Consider the following 24,242-nt stretch of genomic DNA (forward strand, 5'->3'; position numbering starts at 1 on the left):
TTAGGATTCCTCATTTGCTCCTTTGCCAACAGCAGTTTGTCAATCTTCAGTTCTTTAGATGCTTTGAGGGGTTCCAGAGATCTGCTGTCAGCATTCAAAGTCACCATATCAGTTAAGTTTCACTCCCCTTATTTATTTTTATCTCACCTTTATTATTTTTACAAATAACTCAAGGTGGCAAACATATCCAACGCATCTTCCTCCTCCTATACCTGTGAGGCTATAAAGCTTATATCGAGTGTAATACTTGCTGAAGCTCTGCTAGGGTTCCTTGGATTATGATAATTATGTGTTAAAAGGAAACCGGAGGAAAAAAGGGGGAAGGAAAGAAAAAAAAGAAGGGAATGATTATAGAATATACGGAGTTATGGACACCTACACAATCATTGATTGCAACTAATATGAAACAAACAAGCATGATCCATAAATGGGATGAAGAGCTGTAACAGACATATAAAATCATGATTCACAGGCTTAGCTGTAAGGTATCTTTAATACTGATACACCTGAACACATGATGCTAAAGCCGATAAAGCTCCTAGGACACTTCATTTTTTTTTATCCAGACAAATAGAAATGCTGATCAGGTTATTCCTTTATAATGACTGATTGACTGACCAGGGTGGCATAGAACAATAAAAAAAGCTGAAGTAGCAAAAAGCTAAGGAATCTCTGCTTTAAAGGCTTTCGGAGATCCCTGCTTGGCAAATAGGGATTTTTGTTTATGGAGGTCCCTTCTTTTAGGGGAGTGTCATGCAGACGCCCTCCCACAAAGAGAAAGAGGGCAGAAGGGTCTCTCCAACCAAGGAAGCGTCTGAGAATGTATGGAGCAGAGTTGCTGTGCTGGCATTAAAAAAGCTCACTTGTCCCTCTTCGCAGTTGAGAGAGATGCGGATCCTCGTGGGCTCCTCAGTCAGGACCAGTTCAGAGCGTTTTGATGGAGATATGGCCCAGTAGCTCCTTCCCCATTTCTGAAACTCCCAGCGCCTGATCTGCTCATCAACATTTGTTACGTTCATTCGCTTGTTGGCAACCCCTACACCCCATCCTGCTGTACCTCTTGCAATAACTTCCCAGAAATGTCTCCCTGTGGAGAACTTCTGACAGCCAAGGACACAAGCAAGATGTACAAATGTCATGTGGTCTGGCTTAACTCCTTTGACACTTTTTCGATCTTGGGAGATTTCAAGGAGGCCAGGATTGGCTGTGTCTGGATCCAGAGTTACATTCACTGTAAGGGGGAAGGAAAGAAAGAAAAAAAAAAAAAGAGCTTCAGCTGCAGGCCTGGTTTGTGTCTTCACCCTCAAGAGTTTAACCCTCTTGTGTGAATGGAGTTCTGCTTCCAAACACCCCCTCCAGGACTGGAAGACTCATTGTTCTTTTAAACAACACCTCAGCATTGCCTGGTCAAGAGTCCTCCAACTTTGGCAACTGTAAGACTTGTAGACTTCAACTAACAGAATTCCAATGGCTGATGGGGCTTCTATTGTCCAGGTCCCTCTGCTCCCTTTTCTCCAAGCACTCGGGCTCTCCCACACTCTTAGTCCCATCCTCTGTTAACTGCCGGCCTCTTCAGCGCTCCTCTGGCCTTCTCCTTCCATTCACTTAGGTTGCCTTCGCCATCTTCCAGTCCATCTGCCTCCCCTTCAGCTGCCACTAAGCTGCACACCTTCAGGATACGTTGACTATCTGTACAGCTTTTGGCTCCTCCCCTCAGCTCTTCGTCTCTTGGCTCCACTGGTCAATTCCTCTAGTCTCTAGTCTCCCATGTGGCCGCCACTCTGCTGATTACCGTCCAGCTTCGCCATTCTGGATGGGGAATTCTGGGAACTGAAGTCCACAAGTCTCACAATGGCCAAGTCCTTCAAACACTTCATAGCGCTCCACCTCTTCCAGAAGATCAGGCAGAGCCAGAGGCTGCCATGTTTCAATTCTGAACTGGGAAAAGTCAGAAGGATCCCCCAGAGGTAATTTAGGACACATGATGGGATGTGAAGAGGCTCCGTCTTTTTCTCTACGAGCATCAGGGTATCACAGGGATGTACAAAAGGGGAGGATCTTATACAGGAAACCTCTGCTTTCATCAGTCTGATGGCCCAAAGAGTGGAGGCAACCCTGATGCTCCAACTTTGCTATTTGCTTTGACCCAAAGGACCTAATTTCTGCTCCCAAAGACCTGGTCTCTCACCAATTTATAGTCAGGCAGTAAAATCAAGAGGATGTTATCAGCTTGGTAGGAATTCAAGATTCCTTTCACTCCCAGGTCATATTTTCCCATTTGTCCAGGTATTTCATTCTACACCAAGATTGGCTTCAGGTTTTTAGATTACCGTATTTTTCAGAGTATAGGACGCACCAGAGTATAAGACACAGCTTAGTTTTGGGGGAGGAAAATAGGAAAAAAAATCTGCCTACCAGGTATTCATCTGGCTATCGTCCTTAGTCTGGTCAGCTTCAGCACATTAGTTTGCTGGCTTTTTATCCCCTGCTTGGGAATAAAAAACAGCTTCTAAGGCATAGCTGAGAGGAAGCAGCAATGAGAAAAGCAGGCAAAGCTTCACTCGGCTGGTACCTGGTTAGGGCAGAAAAAAGCTTCTAAAGAACAGCTGAGAGTCGGAGCAAAGCAGGGAGACTGCTTCACTCAGGGAGTTGAGGGAGCAGGCAAAGCTGGGAAGATTGCTTGCTAGTGCTTCATTAGTGCCTCGGTGGGGCTGAAAAAAGCTTCCAAAAAGCTACATACGGAGTATAAGTTGCACCCAAATTTTCAGCCTCTTTTATGGGGGAAAAGGTTCGTCTTACATTCCAAAAAATATGGTATATGTAGAATGGAACGGAGCGGAGTAGGAGTAGAGGAGTAGAACAGAACAGAACAGAACAGCTTTATTTGGCCAAATGTGATCAGACACACAAGGAATTTTTCTCCACTGCATTAGCTAATATTGTACATATAAATGGCAAGTAATAGTTCATAAATCATATAATCATTAAAGTTTACTGGATCATCATAGTCTTTAAGGTACTTAATCCTATAGTTTTCTTTTTTTTTCATCTATTATGTTTCTCTTAAAGTTACTGGCATCAGAGCTTAAAATAGCAAGGAAATCCAATTCCTGTAACTCATATTTACCTTCCTGTAGTTGAAGTCCACTTTCCAGAGTATCTGGGGAAGAAAAGGGAGGAATTCAGCATCTCATCCCTGGAATTGGAGCAACAGAAGGGCCTCCCTCAGATTCCCTGGTTTGCTTTCCTTGGCCTCAGATGAGGAAATAAGGAATAGGGAAAGCTACAAGCCAGAATGTCATTGGTGGCTATATATATTCCATCAGGTATAAATATATTCTACTATATATGCACCTCAGTGGTGCAGCGGACTAAAGTGCTATTAAGTGCTAGCACTTAGCTGCCAGCTGCCTACAATTAGTGCAAGTTCAAATCTCACCAGGCTCAAGGTTGACTCAGCCTTCCATCCTTTCGAGGTAGGTAAATTGAGGACCCGGATTGTGGGGGCAATAAGCCAACTTTGTATAGAACAACACCGCTTGGGGGGGGGGCGAAAGCCCTAATAAGCAGGTATAGACAAAAAAGTATGCAGGCTATTGCTATAATGCATTGTAAGCCGCCCTGAGTCTACGGAGAAGGGCGGCATATAAATTGGACTAATAAATAATAAAAATAAATAAATAAATTCCATATACAGGTAGTCCTCAATTTACAACTATTTTTTTAGTGACGTTATAGCAGCACTGACAAAGGAGCTTTATGATCGGTTCTCACACTTATGACTGTTGCAGCCTCCCCAGTCCCGTGATCAAAATTTGGGCACTTGGGAACCAGCTTGTATTTACGATGGTTGCAGCATCTCATGATTCTGGGATTGTCCTCTTCAACCTTCCTGGGGAGCTTCTGACATGCAAAATCAATGCATGAATCCAGATTCATTTATCAACCACGATTCACTTAACTGCCATGATTTTCTGAATAACTGTGGCAAAAAAGTTCGTAAAATGGGGCACTTCTCACTTAACAACTGCCTTGCTTAGCAACAGAAATTTTCAGCTCAAATTTTCAGCTTCAGGTCGTAAGTCAAGAACTACCTGCATGTATTCCATTATACTTTGTGGAAACTTATTCTGCTTCCCCAGTGATCAGGGCATATGGATTTGGGCCAGGGGTGGGTTCCACTTACCTTCGCTACCGGTTCACAATGTGCGTGCGTGCGCAGAGTGTCTGTGATGATGTCCAGGTGGATGGGCGGAGCCTCCCGCCACCGCTACTACCAGTTCGCAAGATCCAGAGCGAACCGGTAGGAACCCACCACTGATTTGGGCTACGAAGACTACAGGTAGTCTCCATTTACAATCCTAACTGAGACAGTGATCCTGAAATCGATCCCTCTTTGATCCATGTGACATTGACCCAGAATCTCTCTTGGATGCTCAAAATGTCATCCAGTGTAAAACCCCAGCGGCTGTTTTTTACCTCTCAATTTTTTCATGGCCCTTTTCAGAAGCTCAGTCATTTCACTGTAATCCCACATTGTCCACTTTGGCTCTAGAAGTAAATCCACCAGATTCTCATATGTTTCCTTAGCCTGGTACCTGGCAAGACAAAATAACAGAATAACAGAGTTGGAAGCGACCTTGTAGGTCATCTAGTCCAGCATCTCCCCCAACCACCCAAACAGGAGACCCGCCTTTGTTTCTGACAGATGGCAGTCCGGCCTCTTCTTGAAAACTTCCACTGATGAAGCTCCCACTACTTCTGGAGGGAAGCTGTTTCATTGCTTGATTGTCCTCAGTCAGAAAATTTCTCCTTATTTCTAAGTTGAATCTCTCCTTGATCAGTTTCCATCCATTATTCCTTGCCTGGCCTTCAGGTGCTTTGGAAAACAGATTGACCCCCTTCTCTCCGTGACAGACCCTCAAATATTGGAACACTCTCTCCAGAATGTGTGCATTGCGCTGTTCGAAGCCTTGTATTTATGTGGTGCCTGGTTGTGTATGGCCTTTAGTTGTTAAGTGGGGTGTTGATGGACAGCTATGAAGTCATTGATTGTCGTTTTCTTGTGTTGCCCTGTCCTCAGATCCTAAGTACCTGGTAAGATGGTGGGAAATCAGCACTCCTGTTGACTGACAAGGTCCCTGTTTCCCAGGCTTCAGTCAATTCTCTGGCTAGCTATTCAAATATGGGCACTCAGTGGATCCTGACCCAGAACTGCACTCATCTACCTTCATCAACTTAAACAAGAGATCTAGTAGAGGCAACTAACTTCCAGTTTTGGGCTCCCTACTCTTCAAAATTCTTGTGAATCTCTTGGCCAAAACAATGGATTTGTCAGAGTTTGCAGCAATCCAACCAGCACACCAGTAAATAATTCAGCAGGATTCATTTATAGAAGAAACTTCTTTATATACAATAATATAGAGCATGATGCATGTATACAATACCCATGCAGTAGAAGCCAGGACCAGAATAACCAGAACTCAGAAACACAGAAGCTATATTGCAAGGACAAAGTAACTCTTATATATATACAGATCAGTCAAGCTAAGCCCCGCCCAGGCTCCGAGCCATCTCCCATGGCTCACAATAGATCCTGTTTGTTAGTCACCAAACAGTTCCCATTGGCTGTCTTGTTGTTATGGCTATTCCAGCTCATAATTTCTTATACACTGACAGGATTGTATCTGACCAAATGACTGATGACTAATATGGGTGAGGTAGATAAACAATTAGAAGATTGATATAACACTCAAACTGATATTCATAGATTAAACCAGTGGTTCCCAAAGTGGGCGGGATGAATTAGGGGGCGCTAAGAGGCAACGGAGGCAGCAGGGGGGCGCTAAGAGGCAACGGGGGTTCACAACCCAAAGCTCAGATCATCAGACTAGCTGGCCAGTGCACATGTGTGCATCAGAAACTGAAAGTGTGTTTCCCGGGGCACGCATGCCACTGGGCAGCTCCTCTTACCACGCGTGTGAGGCTGAACTCTTGGATGCTCTCTTATTGCTCTCCTTGCTTGCTATCGGTCACTGGTTGCCCGAACCACTCTGCCCAGGCCCAGCTGCTCTGCTCCTCGCCCGCTTGACTGCCGTTGCCTTCCTAACTTTTGGTAAGTTGCAGGTGGGCATCTGCGGATGGGGGGAGGGGCTGGGGGGCAGCATGCCTGGCTGGCTGCTGCCACCAGTGATGTGCTGCCCAGGAAGGAGGAGGGCTGTGAGGGAGGGGGGAGGCCTGGGGAGGACAGCAGGCCTGGCTGGCTGCCGCCAGTGCCATGCTGCCCAGGATCGAGGTAAGCTGCCGTGCGGGGTGGGGAGGGGGCAGGCCTGGCTGGCTGGCTGGATGGCTGCATACTAACCATTCTGGGAAGGCCTCTGGTGACATCAGGGTTGGCAGCAAAGCTCCCGATTTCACTGAATGCCTCTTTCTTACCGTGGGAAGGCGATGGGCTGCGGTGCAAAACGTCAGCAGCTTTTGCGCTGCCACCTGCAGCACTTGCTTGGAGCTGGTTTGGAAAAGAGAAGAGAAAAAACGCAGCCGAATTAGGCGGGACACCCCCCCACCACCCAGATCCCTCCAAACAGGTCACCCTTCGGTAGCCTCCCCCCTGAACTATGCGACCCAACAGTGATCACCCACCCAAATGGAGCCCGCTCTTCCGAGCGCCCGCTCTTTCTTGCAGCGAATGAGCTGGAGGCGTGAAAAGCATTTCCCGCTTCTCTACCTGCATATGTTACTGGCTCTCCACCCCCCACAAGACCAACAAGACGCTGCTACCCAGGGCCACCGGCCGCTACCTGGGTGCAGAGCCGGTAACAGAATGCAGGTAGAAGAGAACCAGGAAAGCTTTTCAGCAGGGAGGCTACCGAAGGGAGTGTTGTGGCCCCGCCCTCTGAGCCTGTCCCATTGGAGGAAGAAAGCTCCGAGCATGAGGAAGAGGAGTCAGCCAGGCCTCCCTCTCCAGGCCCCTCCCCTCTGGCATTGTCTCAGGTGCCGGCCGAGGGAGAGGAGATTAGCAGGGAGACAGGTGGCTCATCTCAGAGTGACGAAGAAACATCATTCCTGGATGCACGCCTCCGAAGGCGTGATAAACGATTGCAGCAGCTTAGGAGGCGTGCTAGGGATTAGAACTGAGTCACTGGACCACACCCCAGAGACTATATAATAGAGGGTAGTGGTCAGTGATCCTTGTGATGAACAAAAGTAAACCTTGGATAGTCACTAAAGCCTCGTCCGGAACTGCTGAGAGAAATATTATTCTGTTTGGACTTTTTGTACGTTAAGTATCTTATCTTTCTGTTTGTGAAAATAAAGGCATTTGGCAGACGGTGTGTAAATTGCTGCCAGTTGGAGATAAGTTGGAGATAAGACCTGGGTGCGTTCCAAAGTGTTTCCTTAACCCTCGGCTGGCTGTGTTTGTGTGTGTGTGTGGACCGGGACAGATCAGGGAGACCCATTTGGAGGGATCTGGGGGGGAGGGTGTCTGCCTAATTCGGCTGCGTTTTTCCTCTTTCCAAACCAGCCCCAAGCAAGCGCTGCAGGTGGTGGCACAAGAACTTTTGAAGTTTGCCCACCGCAGCCCATCCCTGTAGAATGGTAAGAAAGAGGCATTTGGAGAAATCGGGAGCTTTGCTGCAGACCCCGATATCACCAGAGGCCTTCCCGGGGTGTCTAGTATGTGGCCAGCCAGGCCTGCCACCCCCCTGCCGATGATCCAGGTGGGCTGCTGTGGGGGGGGGGCTGTTGCCACTGTCATTGCCACTGCCGCTGTTCCGCCAGGAAAGCCAGGGCCAGTATCAGTAAGAGTTGGAAGGGACCTTGGAGGTCATCTAGCAACCCCCTTCTCACGCAGAAGGACTATACTAGGGATTTGAACCACGTTTTAATTCTAGACACCCCTGTCTCCTCAGGTGTTGGAGCGTGGGGGGGGTGTGCTTTTCAAGGAGCCACAAGTGGGGCTGAGAGCAGAGTCATTCTGACAGTGTCTTTTAAAATTGCTTGGAAGGCCCATTTTTTCCCTAACAATAATGGTTTGTATCCGGTAGAATAAAACATGCCTGGAAAAAGTACTTGCAAAACGTGGACAGAAAGAAAAGAAAGGCAGGACTGGACTCATTATCAGTAGCTAATAGTTCATTGTTATCAGTGACTCCCACTGATTCTAAACTCATTTTAAGACTGGGATTGGTCAATACTGAAATTAAGTGACTTCCGGTTTGCTTCTTGCCGCCGCCAGACGATCCCTCGGGATCGCCAGCCCCATTGCCTGTAAAGAGCCGCCTTTACACCTGAAAGGCGGCTCAAAAAAACTCCGTTTCCATGAGGAAATGGAGATAGAGCCGGCGGGGGCAGGTAGAGCTCTCTGCGTAGCCCCAAAAGTTTTTTTTTACTTTTGGGGACGAAGCAGATGAGGCTCCCTATTTCCCTCGCCGCCGCTCCGGGCTTTGGGAGACCTCTGCTTATGCAGAGCTAGGAGACAAGAACAAGCCTATAAAATTAACAGAACAATTAAAAAGGATATGAGCTGGACCTGTGACCCTGAATCGCAAGCATTTCATTTATTTTATAACAATTATTGAAGAAGGAAAAGGAAAAGGAAAAAAGATTTTTTTAAAAATGGCGACTGCCGAGGCTTGAGAAGGGGCTGAAAGGGAGAGTCCTTCCGTTTCCTATTAAGATACAAAGTAGCGGAATAAATACTTCTGGCTACAATTGAAGATAAAGCTCTACTTTTGTGTTTTCTTTTTCCTGGAGGTCTGATATTGATCTTGGTTGGAAAGTTTTTTTTTTCTTCTTTGCCTCTCTTTTCTTTTTTTAAAAAAAGTTTGTCTGTGTGGAAACATGGCATTAAAACTTACAAAGCCGGATAAACAAGCAGTGGGGGGGGGGATTCCCCCATTAATAAATTACGTGAGCAAGTTCTAAATCTTCAGTCTCAGAAAACTGATTTTAACATAATTGAATTTCTTTTGGAGGAGATTGTAAGAAGGGATGAGATTGTGAATCAGAACTTTGAAAAATTTAAGCAGGAAATTAAAGAATTAGTGCAATTAAAGTTTGATACTTTGGACCGAAAGATTATAAAAATGGCTAATGGTTTTACAGAATTTATGATCAAGTTGGATGCAAATACTAATTTATTAGAGTCTAAAGTGGAAGAAATTGAGGATAATTTGGACAATAGAATACAAAAAATTGAAAATGATCTGACAAACACTCAAGACAATAGCTCAGAAGAAAAATTTAAAATGGAGGCTGATCAAAAGACTTGTAATGCAGAAAACATACAACAATGGATTGAAAGAGAAGTTTTAATGATGCAATATAATTTTACTGAATATGCGATTAGACTGAGAGGATTGCAGGAAAATAACAGAGATGATTTAAGGAAAATATCTTCTGAATTTCTGGCTGGGATCTTAAAGGTTCAACCTGAGGAAGTATTTTGCAGGATCGATAGAGTTTATAGAATAAATTCCTGGATTGCAAAGCAAAGGCAACTGCGTAGAGATGTGGTGATTTATTTTATAGATAAAGAAATAAGAAATAATATTGTGCAAAATTCCTTCAACTCTACTTTGCAATTGTTTGGAAGAAAGATTTGGATTTACAAAGAGCTCCCACCCAAGATGTTATCGGAAAGAAAGAAATTTGGTTTTCTGGTGACTGAGCTTAAAAAAAAAAAAATTCTATTCAGGTGGGATGCTCTAGTTGGTATAATATTGAGATATCAAGGAGAAAGATACCAACTAAATACTGTTGAAAAAGCAGAAGAATTTTATCAAAAAATTTTGAAAATGAACTTAACATCTTTAGGCACAATACAGGATAAGCAGAAGGAGTTGGAAATAAAGGGAAAACATCGAATTATAGAGGCCACTGTGGACAAATTGCCTTTGGATTCTTTAGACACCTCAGCTGGATTATCTACAAATATGAGAGAAATGGCATCGGACTCTAACGTGATGATTCATCAAGACACAGACAAGTATGGAAACCAATTAGCTGATACACAATTGATAAAAAAGAAATATGAGATACAAAAGCAAAACCAACAAGATCAAGTCATAAAGCAGAATGAAAACCGATCAGTTGATATACAACTTGTAGAAAGGAAACCAGGATGGAGATCAAACCCACAAAAAGAAAAGAAAAAAAGAAATAGGTCTCACAAAAACAAAAATTTCTAAATTAAGCAACAGTGAAGCCAGTTATTTTTAAAAAAATGAATGAATATATGAAAAGATAGTTGAGGCGAAGTATTGGTTAACATTATCCTGAGGAGAGTGACAGACTTCTGCAATGCCGTAACTTTGGGATGTGAAAAGAGCCTTAAATTGTTGGATTGGAATTATCTATTTTGGATTTCTTTTTTTTTTATTGATAAATGTATTATATTTATCTTGAGCTGTAAGGCAAGAGAGCTATGCTGGGGCACGCAGAAGATTTGGTTGTTACCCCCTTATGATGATGGGAATTAATAATCCTGATGAAAGCCACAATTACAGATACTATATGGAATATAATTATAATGTCACTCGGGTGGTTGTTTTCCTTTTTTATATATATATGAGGATATTCATTACTGATGGGGGCAGATGATGACTGAGGATTTTGAACAAACTGTTGCAACCAGGATGCTATGTTACCCTAATATGGATGATGGACTCAACAATCCAGTGGAAAGACATCAAAGAAGACATTATATGGATTATAAATTTAAAGTTATTGATTTTTTTTATATAACGGAATATATTTTTTTTAGCAGGGCGGGCAGTGGTTTAAAGATATTAAGAATTGTTGTGCATGGTAATTTTGTAGGAAAGTGGGTGGAAATAGGTTAGTTTACTGATTGTTTAGTTTAAGAAAAGGGATGTTTAAGTGATATATTTAGGGGAGTGGAGGAAATGGATAGAGTTGAATAAATGTAAAATTAAGATTTATGGGGAAGGCTGCTTTGAAATGTTATATATATAAGTATGGGGGAGGAGAAAAAAAAGGCAGATTGTTGCTAGATTGGGAATTATAATAATATTATTATGCTAAATTAGAAGTTATTATATAATGTTATCTTGAAATGTATGGTAAATGGGGGAAGTAATAATATTAATAATATTATTAGCATGTAAGGGTCAGTATTTAGAGAAGGAGTAAGGGGATGGTAAAATATTATATAATATTATATAATCTGTTATGAATTAGGTTTTTGTTGTGAAGAAGTCACAGGGGGGGGATGGGTGGTGAGGGGGGGTTAGGGAGGAGGGGGGGAGAAAAATGGGGGAAAAATTTGTATTTGAAAACTTTTTCAATAAAAAAAAATACTGAAATTAAGTAGTCAACACTGGTCTCAGAAATCTTTGAGAATCTGCAGAGGTGAAGACATTAGGTGGCCATCAGTCATTACTTTAGTGATGAACTAAAAGAGATCAAGCATGACATTGCTTATTTATCAGAACTGTTTGCAAAGTTCAATGAAATGAATTTGCAGTTGCAAGGAAATGAGGTCAATCTTATTAAGGCCAAATCTGTCATCTCTACGTTTATTTCAAAGTTAACTCTATTCAAGTGCAATATAGGCCATCGAGAGCTATACCAATTTCCGAGCTTGTCTGAGCTAGAAGAGAAAGGTGGGATACAAGATGATGATCTGCAAGTTTTTTGTGACCATTTGGACATGCTGCATAAAGATACGTCTGAGCAATATCAGGATCTTCTTTTGATGGAAATCCCAGATTGGGTGATAAATCCATTTTCAGATACTGAGGAAGATGGGGTAGTGGAGGATCAACTAATAGAGTTGCAAAATGACATTGAGCTGAAGCCAAAGTTTAAGAAATCGTACCAAGAGTTTTGATTACAGAAGGAAATTTCTGATCGCTATCCTGCACTATGGACAGTGGTTAAGAAGCTCCAAGCAGAGAAATCGAGTCCAGATTACTGAATGTGGTGGTTTAAGACTCCTGCTAAGTGACTTAAAACCAGACATTGGGAAACTGGAATCACTTCATCAAGCCCATCCATCACATTAAGAATTTACTGAACAGCGAAGTAGTTACTAAATTTTACTGAGTTTATTAAGTAAGTAGTTCAAAAGGTTCTTGATAAACGATTATCAGACTTTGAAAACCTGGTATCACTGGATCATGTTCAACAATTTTGTTGAATTAACAAAAGATTTTTAAATTGGATTTTGAATAAATGTGCAATTAATTGTTACAGTTTTGTAATTTACTGTTACTATCTTCCTTAGTGGGTCGTGCAAACCGCTATTCCGAACAATGCTATTTATACGGAGTGGGGATGGGGGGCACTGAGGATGAGTTTGTAGCACCAAGGGGGCGGTGGACTGAAAAAGTTTGGGAACCACTGGATTAAACTAATGCAATGTCATTTAATAGAGACAAATCCAGTTACAAGTAACCTTCAGTTTATGACTATTTGTTAGCAACCAGTTACAATAGCTCTCAAAAAACTGACTTACAACCATTTTCCCACTTAACATCTGTCACAGTGTCCCTGTACTCACAATTCGGGTGCTTGGGAACCGGTGTATATTTATGATAGTTGCATTACTTGGAACAGCTTACATCCTACAATGATACTTTTAAAACCATCAAACATCTGTCTCTTCTTGGGAAGGACTCAATAAATGGATAAAAAGGCAAATTCAGTCTAAACCTCTGGCTGAGTGTGCAACCAACATAATAATTGATCATATCAAATATTGCTAATTATATTGTGTTGAGGTTGTCTGAGGAAATGTCTAAAAAGCCCTGAAATACAGTACGTTGTCTTTACAATAAAATACTGCGAAATAAAGAAAGACCTTTCCAAAATAGGAAAACTGCTGGCGGAGCTGCTGATCTCTGAGTCTGTAAAGAAAAGGGTGGATTTACTTACTTCTTCAAGATGCTTCCAATGTCCTGAAAAATAAAGAGAGGAAGCACTGAAAGGAGCCATTTCCTAGGTAGAAAATTAAATTCTTAGAGTCACAAAATACATAAGTGAAATGTCTGTACAGCCAGACACTAATAGACATACAAAATACTTCCATTTTTAAAAAAAAATCCATTGCTCTTTCCCCCCCACTTTTAGAGTGGTATTGTTTTTACTTTCTTGTCTAAGAAAAATTAGACCCCGGTTAAATCCAACACAATTACAGAAGATATATATTTATATGTAAAACATGATAGCAAAAAGAAAAGACTATTTGAAAAACAAAATAGTGCATCAATAGGATAAAAAAATCCCCTGCATTTATGCTTCCAGAATGAAGGCACTTTGGAAAATCCAGGTGGTGATAATACTTTGGAGAAGGTGATCAGTGTTGGGTTTCTCCTTGGCCTGGAGATTTAAGGGGAGGGGGAGACCCTACAAAGAACACCCACCACCACTTCCCCTAATAGGGGATAGGAACCCCAAGCAGGCATTCTTAAAATTGTGAAGAATATATAGACAATTGACCAGAACTTTGAATTCCTGCTTTTTCTGAATTACATTATGTATCCCTAATATTAGCCATTACAGGTAGTCCTTGACTAAACAGTTCATTTAGTGACCATTCAAAGTTACCACGGCACTGAAAAAAAATATTTATGATCATTTTTCACACTTAAGGCTCTTTCAGAAAAAGAGGATTCAGAATACTATAAAATTTGGTATAGAGGGTATGAGTGGTTGGAGGGAAGGAAAAATGAAGAAGAGAAATAAGGGGGAGATAAAGAAATGTCCAAAAATAATGGGAAAAATTGGTAAAATACAATTTAGGGATTGAAATGAAAAAGAGAAATATATTGTAAATGAAATGATGGGGACAGATAGTAATTTGGAATGAGATGAAGTAAAATTTCTGGAAATAGTAAATAATAAGGAAGGACCACTATGAAAAAGCTGTAAAAAGAGTCTCGTATATAAGTGTTGTATGTCTTGTATTGTTTTACTGTTCTGGAAGTTAGCACTCACCCCTTTCCTGGAAGAGTGAAATATTTTAGGAAATATGAAAAAGGCAGAATATTATATTTCCCTGGGATAAGCATGTTTGGAAGCAGCTCCCATCTTCCTGCCCCCACCCTTTGTCAATGGGCCATTAAGGCCTGGGCCAGTCTATTCTACATAACAAAGATCTACCTCCTTCAGGCAGAGCCATAGTAGGAATTGACAAAGATAGGATTAGCCCTCAACACAATAGCAACAGAAACTAACACAATGGGACCCATCTAGACAGAGGCTCACCACATGGCATCTGGGAAGATTGCATCAGCCAGCAAGACCCCCACCCCCTGGGAGTCTGACAACCAATCAGGATACTCTTTCGGGGCCCCAAGAAATGCAGAGCCAGAGAGAGCATAAAACCTGGAAAACTTGCTGTATCTGCCCCTTTTCTGTTCAGGAACTCAAGCCATGTGATCCTGTCCACCATTAAACCATCTTTCCAAGCAGTCTCCATGTTTCCAGTGTCTGTTTCCCCACTTGGAGCAGAACCCAGAAGGATGTTTCTTCCAACAATTGGCGACCCAGATGGGACTCCAAGCTAACCTAACCAATGGACCAGGCCCAGGTAAGCCTCCCTTGCTAGCAGCAGACCCATTGAGTCTGTGGGTAGGTTTTCCTGGACCTTAGCCATTTGGAACTAGGTTTTAAAGGGGTTTTGTGTGTTGAGCTCAAAGGCTGCTTGGAAAGAAGGTGAGTACCTCTAAATTTTAATTTTAAAGTATGGAAAAGCATGGGAAATGTGTGTATGCCTGCATGTGTGTGAGTGAAGGCCCTTCTCCCAAGTACAGCTGGATCTTGCTTCCTCTGTGCATTTCCTAACCGCAGAAAGACTAACAGTCTGGAGAGCATGGGGGTTTTGCCAGAGCACAGAACCTTCTGTTAGGGAAGGAGGAAGTGTGTGTGTGGGATTCCACCTGGAAAACAGTCTGATTTCACCTCTTTGAGTGACCTCTAGCCGCACCTCTGCCTACTGCTAGCTCCACCAAGCCATGACCGGTAGGATAGAGAAAGCAAGCGGGGGTTGCCAAACGTGGAACTTTGTGTTTAAAGGGAATGGAAGCCGAGCGAAAGCCAAGTGTGTGAAAAAGGGGGGGGTAATAAATTGTGAAAGGGAAACCCGGTTTTGTCCAGCCCAGACACGGGGCGAGCGTGTGTGTGTGTGTAAGAGGAGGTGCCCACACCTGGCTGCAGGGGTCAGCAGGTCCTCGCGGATCCCCTTTTTGGATCCGAAAAGTTGTGGTGATTCCCTGGAGGAAGGGGCCCATACTTTGCAAGGGAATCGAAGTCCTTCCCAGAGCTTTTTCCTCTGAAAACTGAGAGCGTGCCACCCGGCTAAGTCGAAGTGATCCTTCCGGAGAAAAGGAAAGGGTCATGGGTAGCGATAGTTTGCGGGTGGCGGGAACCCCAGTAGATGAAGTGCTCGCGGCCTGGGACGCCAGGCGGGTGCCCATATTGAGGGGCATGGATAAAAGGAAATTAGGAAAATTGTGTCAAAAATGGGCTTTGCTAAGAGATAACACTGGGAGACAAATTTGGCTAAATAAAGGTACTTAAAAGAAAAGGGAGATATATAAATAGGAATGTTGGGGTTTTTGTTTGTTTTGTTTGTTTGTTTGTCTCTCTGTCTTCTGTGCAACCACGTGGTATGTTTAAGATTTGTGCCTTCCCTAATTTAACTGAGATTTATGTGGGAATGATCAGTGTGTGTGAAATCTCAGAGTTCTGTTTTCTTCTCTTTGTCTTCCTTCTTTTTATGTGTGTGTGTCTAAGTCTTTGTGCACCCTCGAGGTAATTGTAACTGTAAAATGTATCTGATCTCTAGAGACAAGAATTTTAAATTGTTAGAAAAGAAAAAAAAAAGGTTGAAGCAATGAAAATGGGGGAGAGAGAGAAAAAAGAAAGAAAGAGCCTTTGCCCTGTATTTGTCTGGCCAACAAATACAGATTAAAGAGAGCTTTTCATTTCATTTCTATTTTTTTTCTCCTCCTCTCGCTGTATCTTAAAGTAACAACTCAAGTTTATGAGGAAACGTTTTAAGTTCATTTACAAGAAAAAAAAAATCAGTCTTGCATTTACTGTATGTGTTTAAATAGGTTTACCTGTTCATCTCTTTCCTGAAGTATGTGAATCCAGTTTTTTCTTATCTGTTGTGTCTCCATTTTGTTGAAACTGCGTTATCTGTTTAGTAACTGCAATACTGTTGTGTTGTTTCTTTTCAAACTCTGCCTGCAAGCTATCTAACCCCCCCCCCCCATCTCTAATCTGTTACAATGCCTTTCCTGGGAAGATTACCCACAAAAGGGGGGAGGGGACCCTGTTCTCATGTCTTTCAGCCCTGCACAAATGACTCTGCAACTGTGGAAGCAGAGCACATGGATCCAGATGCTGCCTCCAAAGGAGACCTTCCATCAGTTTGAACCAGAAATTGGGTTTGAATCCAGTCTCCACTGAAAGTCATCACAGCAACCAGAGTGGAGCAGATCTTCCCAAACCTGACTGACCAGCCTTACCACCAAGCATGCTACCCAGCAGACATGAAAGAAGAGACCCTGAGATGTACAAGTAAAGACCAAAAGACTCTTTTCAATCCTCAGAAGACAGCTGGAAAGACTATGGGGGGAGGGTGGAAATTCATTGTAAGGTTTTCTTTCTTGTCTCATTTATATTGTAATCAGTTTATTGTAAGAATTGTATTTGGGAGTGGTTGCCACAGCAAGTTATGTACACTCTAGATTTCTGTCTGGTGGAGAGGAGAAATATGTCCAAAATGTTTGTATTGCCTGTATTGTAAAAGTAGCTGCATACACATGCACACACAGAGAAACACACTATTCAGAATTAGATTGAAACTATTTCCTTCACTTACCTCCACACAAAGCTTCTCCTAGGTTGATTTTTGCTCTGTAGCACTAAAAGCCCAAGTAGTCATATCTCCCTGCTAATTCCATTGGGGAAGGAAGCAATCCCCCTCAGGCAATTCCCTCACTTGAAGAGATAACAGAAAAAGTGATATCCAAAACCCAAGCCCTGACTGTGACTTACAAATGATGCTGCCCAGTTGCCCAGTAAAGGAAGATATATTGCACTGGTGGTCTCATGAGTAGAAATCCCAGGGCTCATTATGTGTAACACCAAAAAAAAAAAAAAGAAAGAAAAGAAAAAGAAAAAAAAAAGAATGGATATTGTACACTGGCTAACCTCAATTTGGACTCACAAATCCTGGGTGCAATAAAGAGCTAGGGCAGGTTCAGTAACCAACCCTTGGAAATGGGCAGCCTGCAATTTAAAGGAAAACCATGGCTATGAAAAATTTTTGGGATATGTGCTTGCTTGAAACCTGACTGGAAGCTCACAGAAAGTAATATCTGAAATCTGAAATTAATTGGCATGGAAAATTGGATACTGTAAAATTCTTACCAGAAATTTTTTCCTGGCTGCTAGACCTTCATGGTTGAAAGCTTTTGGAAGCCACTGAAGGAATCCTTTTCTGTTGCCTCTATCAATGCCTCCCCTTTGCATTAGAAAATTAAAAGCACCCATTAAGCCTCCCTGATGTGATCAATTTTAATCTTTTGCCAAGAACTTGTTTCAAAACTCACGTTTTGATAAAAAAAAAGTAGGGATTGTAGGAAGTTAGCACTCACCCCTTTCCTGGAAGAGTGAAATATTTTAGGAAATATGAAAAAGGCAGAATATTATATTTCCCTGGGATAAGCATGTTTGGAAGCAGCTCCCATCTTCCTGCCCCCACCCTTTGTCAATGGGCCATTAAGGCCTGGGCCAGTCTATTCTACATAACAAAGATCTACCTCCTTCAGGCAGAGCCATAGTAGGAATTGACAAAGATAGGATTAGCCCTCAACACAATAGCAACAGAAACTAACACAATGGGACCCATCTAGACAGAGGCTCACCACATGGCACCTGGGAAGATTGCATCAGCCAGCAAGACCCCCACCCCCGGGAGTCTGACAACCAATCAGGATACTCTTTCGGGGCCCCAAGAAATGCAGAGCCAGAGAGAGCATAAAACCTGGAAAACTTGCTGTATCTGCCCCTTTTCTGTTCAGGAACTCAAGCCATGTGATCCTGTCCACCATTAAACCATCTTTCCAAGCAGTCTCCATGTTTCCAGTGTCTGTTTCCCCACTTGGAGCAGAACCCAGAAGGATGTTTCTTCCAACACTGTGTAATAAATAAACTTTTTTTTTTTTAAAAAAAGACTCTTGCAGCATCCCCATGGTCACATGATCAAATTCAGCCACTTGGCAACCAATTCATATTTATGACGGTTGCAGCTTCCTGGGGTCATGTGATCACCATTTGTGACTTCTGAAAAGCAAAGTCAATGCGGAAGCCGGATTCATTTAACAACCATGTTACTAACTTAACCACTGGAGAGATTCACTTAACAACAGCAGCAAGAAAGGTCGTAAAATGGGGAAAATTCACTTAACAACTGTTTCACTCAGAAACAGAAATTTCGAGTCCAAGTGTGCTGATATGTCAAGGACTACCTGTAGTCTTCATACCTTCCAGTTTCCTTTCCATAGAAAGTGTCAAAAAGTTTACTAAATGAGGAGTTGAAAAAAAGATTTTGAACTTGGTCAAATGCAGCCTGAATCCTACATGTAGACATGGACATATATATCAATCCCCACAAGAGAAAAAATGGAAAATGGATGGAAAAAATGATGGAGCTAGAAAAAATGAAAAAATTGACTGCTTTAATTCGATATAACCTGTTGTTTCTACTTGGAAGCTGCTTCTAAACTTTGTGCTTGAGAGAGAAAAAAATGAATTCTTGATGCTTGGTTTTGCTTATTAAACTAATCTGTTTTTATAGACATGGCTAATAATTACTAAATATGCAAAATTAAAATGTTGAGGCTGTAATTTTATTTTGTATTTTACTGTGCAGAAAAAAAGTTGATTTTTTTTTCTTTTTCCTTTATCCTACACATCTTTCCCATTCTTTTCCTTCTCCATTTCCCCATTTTCTTTATTTCCATTGGTACTTTTCACTATTATAATTTTGATTAAATTTATGAAAGAAAAAAAAAAGGAAAGAGTCAAAAAGAGTATTCTATGGAGAGGCTAAAGAATGCAGAGAGGAGCAATGAAGATGGTAAGAGGCCAGGAAGTCAAACCATACAATGAGTGGCTAAGGGAACTCAGTATGCTTAGCCTAAGGAAGAAGAGGCTTAGGGGAGACACAACCGCCATCTTCCAACACTTGAAGGGCTCTCATAGGGAAAAGGGGTGGAAGCTCATCTGGAGATGCAAGCTAAAATAAGGAAGAATTTCCTGACTGTGACAAATATTTATCAGTGGAACAGCCTGCCTCCCTGAGTTTTGGGTGCTCCATCACTGGAGGATTCCAATAATAGTTTGGACAACCATTTTTGGGGGATGGTTATAAGGTCTCCTGCCTTGGGTAGAAGATTGGACCAGAAGACCTCCAAGGTCCCTTCCAGCCCTAGGATTCTATGATCTCAACTTCCTGACTGACCTGTAAGAGTTTGCTGGCTGGCTGCTTAAGCTTCTCTTCTATCTCCTGGATGAGATGGTCAAGAGAGCCCAGTTCCTCCATGTTCTTGGCCAAACCCTTCTCCTTTCTTGCCATAATATCCTTCTCTGTCTCTTCCATTTTAGTCAATAGAAGCTTCTCCTGTCCTTCTAACCAGAGATGTAGCTCTCTGAATTCAGCCACCACATTTTTTCTCTCTTTTTCAATGAGGTCCTAGAACAAGAAAGACAAAAGACATACTTTTATTTTATTTTAATTGTTTTACTTAATTATTTTTACTTTTATTTTAATTGTTATAATAATTAAACAGATTCCTTGAAGAATCCAGAAATGAGGTGGGAGAATATCTGAAGGAGACAAAAAACCCATTTGAGTCAGGAGACAGAAAAATGTTTGAGTTCACAATTTTTTCAATAGGATAAAATATGGTTTGCATTAATTTATTAAACAAAACAAACCCATTATATAAAACACAGCTCATGGGATAGGGGCACTTAACCCAACTGTGACTCATTCAGTCAATGGTGACTGTCGAGATCCCCTCGACACCCCGACTTGTAATGGCGACTGCGGATCCTGATACTATAAAGGATACCTGTGGGGGGTGGTTTGGGGATTCATATTCACACTAGTGGTGGGGGTGATAGATGTAATGATAGGTGGTCGGTCACGCTGTGGCCGGGAGAGGCATTATGTTTCTGACGCCCTTCTGCCTTGCTGCCAGACACCGGAATTGGAGAGGTTGCTGATTCGCGCATGGGTGGTAGCTGCTGTAATTGCTGGCGCGCTTATTTAAATGGCGTTGGGAGGCCGCCGCTCCCAACGCCGACTTTGTGTATCTTCGCATTGAATGTCAGAATTGCCACTGGTAGTGCTGGAGATTGCCTGGATTAAACAATTGCAGCAACTGTGACCTGGCTGTAGCGTATTTCTTTCTGACACACCCGGACACGCAGCGCAAGCTGATAGTGATATCTTAGTCCCCAGGTTAAGAACAAGTTCTGTGCCCTAACACCGTCTTTAACTTTAACCAGTGAGATGGTTCTGCCCCAGGCGCCTGATGGAACCCGAAAGTTTCCTGATGGAGCTTGGGTCATTTCCCGCCTCCTTAACCCACGATTCCTCCGAGGCCCTAGTGGCAGCCTGGGAACAGGCTGCGGTAGGGGCCCTGGATCGAATCGCGCCTATGCGGCCTCTAATCCGACACAGATCCCGGGTGACTCTATGGTTCACCGCGGAGCTCAGGGAAATGAAGTGTCGGAAAAGACGCCTGGAGGGTGGTTGGAGGTCCTCCCGATCTGAATTCGATCGAACATAGTTAATAACCTATATTAGGTCTTATCTTGTGGTGATGGAAGCGGCGAAACGACAATATTTCGCCGCTCTCATTGCATCTGCAGAAAACTGCCCAGCCGCCCTGTTTAGGGTGACCCGCTCCCTCCTTAACCTTGGAGAGAGGGAGGATCCCTTGCAGGGCCGAGCTGAGGATTTTGCACAATTTCTGCAAGATAAAATCACTCAGATCCGGACCGGGTTGGACTCTGACTGGGCAGAGTCCACTGAGGAGACCGGGCCTAGTCTTGGTGGGGACACCTGGGTTGAGTTTGAGCCTGTTTCGTTGGATGAAGTGGACAGGATTATGGGTGGGCTGGGGGCCTCCACGTGTGCATTGGACCCGTGTCCCTCCTGGCTTGTTTCTGCAGCCAGAGAGGTGACCGGAGACTGGATCCAGGCTGTTGTTAACGCCTCGCTGAGGGAGGGATTTGTCCCCGCTGCACTCAAAGAGACGGTGGTTCGACCCCTCCTTAAGAAGCCCAACATGGACCTGGACTCCCTTAACAACTATCGTCCAGTCTCCAACCTCCGCTTTTTAGCGAAGGTTGTTGAGACCGTGGTGGCACAGCAATTCTCTCATTTCCTGGAAGAAACAGACTACCTGGACCCTTACTAATCTGGTTTCAGGCGCGGTCACAGCACGGAAACGGCATTGGTTGCCCTAGTGAATGATTTCTGGTGGGCCCGTGATGGGGGTTGTTCCTCCATCCTGGTCCTTCTTGACCTCTCAGCGGCTTTTGATACCATCGACCATGGTATCCTACTGCAGCGACTCGGGGGGTTGGGGATAGGAGGCACTGTGTTGCAGTGGTTCTCCTCCTACCTCTCGGGCCGCTCACAGTTTGTATCGGCGGGGGGTCAGAGATCCTCCCAGAGGCCCCTCACTTGTGGGGTGCCTCAGGGATCAGTTCTCTCCCCCCTGCTTTTTAACATCTATATGAAGCCGCTGGGTGAGATCATTCGTGGTTTTGGGGTGAGGTATCACCAATATGCGGATGATACCCAGCTTTATGTCTCCACCCTGGGGATGCCCTTTCCATGATGTCCCGTTGTCTGGAGGCAGTGCGGGCTTGGATGGGAAGGAACAGGCTCAGACTTCTTTCCAAGACTGAGTGACTGTGGATGCCAGAATCTCAAGATCTAGAGGTACCATCTTTAGTGATCGGAGGGGAGATTCTTACCCCCTCCAACATGGTTCGCAATCTGGGTGTCCTCCTGGATTCTTGGCTGTCCCTGGATGATCATCTGACGGCCGTAACCAGGGGGGCTTTCACACAAGTGCGTCTTGTGCATCAGTTGCGCCCTTTCCTAGACCGAGATGCCCTCGCCACGGTCACTCATACCCTTGTTACTTCTCGGTTGGACTACTGTAATGTGCTCTACATGGGGCTGCCCTTGGGATGCATCTGGAAAGCTCCAGCTAGTCCAGAATGCGGCCGCGCGGGCAGTTATGGGGGCTCCTTGTTACTCCCGTGTTACACCTCTCCTGCGCGAGCTGCACTGGCTGCCGGTTGCTCTCCAGGTCCGTTTCAAGGTGCTGGTGCTTACCTATAAAGCCCTACATGGCTTAGGCCCGGGGTACTTACGGGACCATCTTCTGCCTTCCTCCCACCATCCCATGCGCTCCCACAGAGCAGGCTTCCTCAGGGTGCCGTCGGCCAAACAATGTCGGCTAGCGGCCCCCAGGGGGAGAGCTTTCTCTGTTGGAGCGCCAACCCTCTGGAATGGTCTGCCCACCGAGCTCAGGATAGCCCCCGACCTCCTCTCCTTTCCCCGCGAACTGAAGGTGTGGCTGTTCCAACAATAATCTGATCGTGGGGTTGTACAATGCTATAATATTAAATTGTTTTTAAGGGGGGTTTTAATTTTAATTTGAATTAACACTGTGATTTGTATTGTTGATTGCTGTATGTAAGCCGCCCTGAGTCCTTCGGGAGAATGGCGGCATATAAATCACAATAATAAATAAATAAACTTGAATTTGTACTAAAACACAGGCTGCCTATTATCAAAGATGGCAGATGGTGCTTTCCTTCCTATTAGCTCAGAAGCTCCTCACTGTTGGATCAATACTTACAAGCATCTTCTGCACTGTTTGTTCTGTGTCTCTCTTGTATGTAGCTATTTTTTCTTTCTCCTCCTTCTGAGCCTTCAGGCAATCCTCAACCTTGATCTGAAAAATACAACTTTTCAGTTTCTTTTCTGTAAAGAATTACATCGGAGGGAAGACCCAGTTAGAAGATATATGCAATCGTTATAAATACATGGCAGTTGGCAAGTGTCCAAATTTTTTTTTTTTTTTATTGCAAAAGTTTTACAATTACATTTTCACCCCTTTTTTCACCCCCCCACCTCCCTCCCCAAACTTCCCATCCTCCCTAACCCTCCCTCCCCAGACTTCCCTATTACATACTCATAACTAATAACACTAATATATAAACCTGAACCCCTCCCTCCCCCTATATAATTTTTCCTCTTTATCTCTTTACATTAAAATATTTCTAATACATTATTTTCAAATAAAAGCTATTTGATACTTTCTAGTTTGGTATTTGTTCTGAACATATTCTATCCACCTTTTCCATTCCCATTCATAAGTCTCTTGTGAACAGTCTTTTAAATACGCTGAAATCTTCGCCATCTCTGCAAAACTGGCCATCTTCAAAGTCCATTCCTCGATAGTAGGCAAAGCTTCATTCTTCCAATATTTACCTATCAACAATCTTGCTGCTGTTATCATATACAATATTAGTTTTATTTCACCCCGTGTAAAACCCTTAACTATACCCAATAAAAACAATTGTGGAGAAAATTGAATTTTTTTCTTCAAAACATTCTGCATGACCCACCAAATTTTTATCCAAAAAGCCTTAACTTTCCTACAGGTCCACCAAACATGATAATATGTAGCATCTACACAATCACATCTCCAACATTTTGGCTGAACATTAGGGTACATACATGACAACTTTTTAGGATCTAAATGCCATCTATAAAACATTTTATAAAAATTTTCTCTCAGGTTTTGCGACTGTGTAAATTTAACATTCTGAACCCAATTTTTTTCCCAAGTTTCCAGCATCACTGGTTCTTCAAAATTCTGTGCCCACTTAATCATACAATCTTTAACTAATTCCGTTTCTGAATCTCTTTCTAACAAAACATTATAAAGCCTTTTAATATGCATTGGACCTTTCTCTCTTATATGTCTAACCAATTCTTCCTCATACAACATAATACCAGTTTTTTGGTCCTCTTTCCATCTCATTTGTAATTGATTATATTGTAACCAGGTTAAATTAATCCCTTCGTCCAACAGTGTCTGCAATGTCTTCAGCTGCCATCTGCCCGCATCTGTAAAAAGAACCTCTTTGTATAAAAA

The 24,242-nt window shown here is 43.0% G+C and overlaps 1 protein-coding gene across 1 annotated transcript in view; it reads right to left on the reverse strand.

Moving 5' to 3' along the window:
* Window positions 1–474: 474 nt before the first annotated feature.
* LOC139312089 (zinc finger protein RFP-like) overlaps window positions 475–24,242 on the reverse strand; it is a 39,463-nt gene continuing 15,695 nt past the window's right edge. The window contains exons 2-7 of the mRNA XM_070936612.1: window positions 22,938–23,033; window positions 19,508–19,738; window positions 12,904–12,926; window positions 4,480–4,598; window positions 3,128–3,160; window positions 475–1,231 (exon numbers count right to left, since the gene is read on the reverse strand). Coding sequence (XP_070792713.1) covers window positions 741–1,231; window positions 3,128–3,160; window positions 4,480–4,598; window positions 12,904–12,926; window positions 19,508–19,738; window positions 22,938–23,033 — 993 coding nt within the window. The 3' untranslated portion in view covers window positions 475–740. The remainder of the gene's footprint in view (window positions 1,232–3,127; window positions 3,161–4,479; window positions 4,599–12,903; window positions 12,927–19,507; window positions 19,739–22,937; window positions 23,034–24,242) is intronic.

This window comes from Pituophis catenifer, unplaced genomic scaffold (assembly GCF_029215685.1).
Source record: "Pituophis catenifer annectens isolate HBS135680 unplaced genomic scaffold, rPitCat1.0.hap2 SCAF_2, whole genome shotgun sequence".
NCBI lineage: Eukaryota > Metazoa > Chordata > Lepidosauria > Squamata > Colubridae > Pituophis > Pituophis catenifer.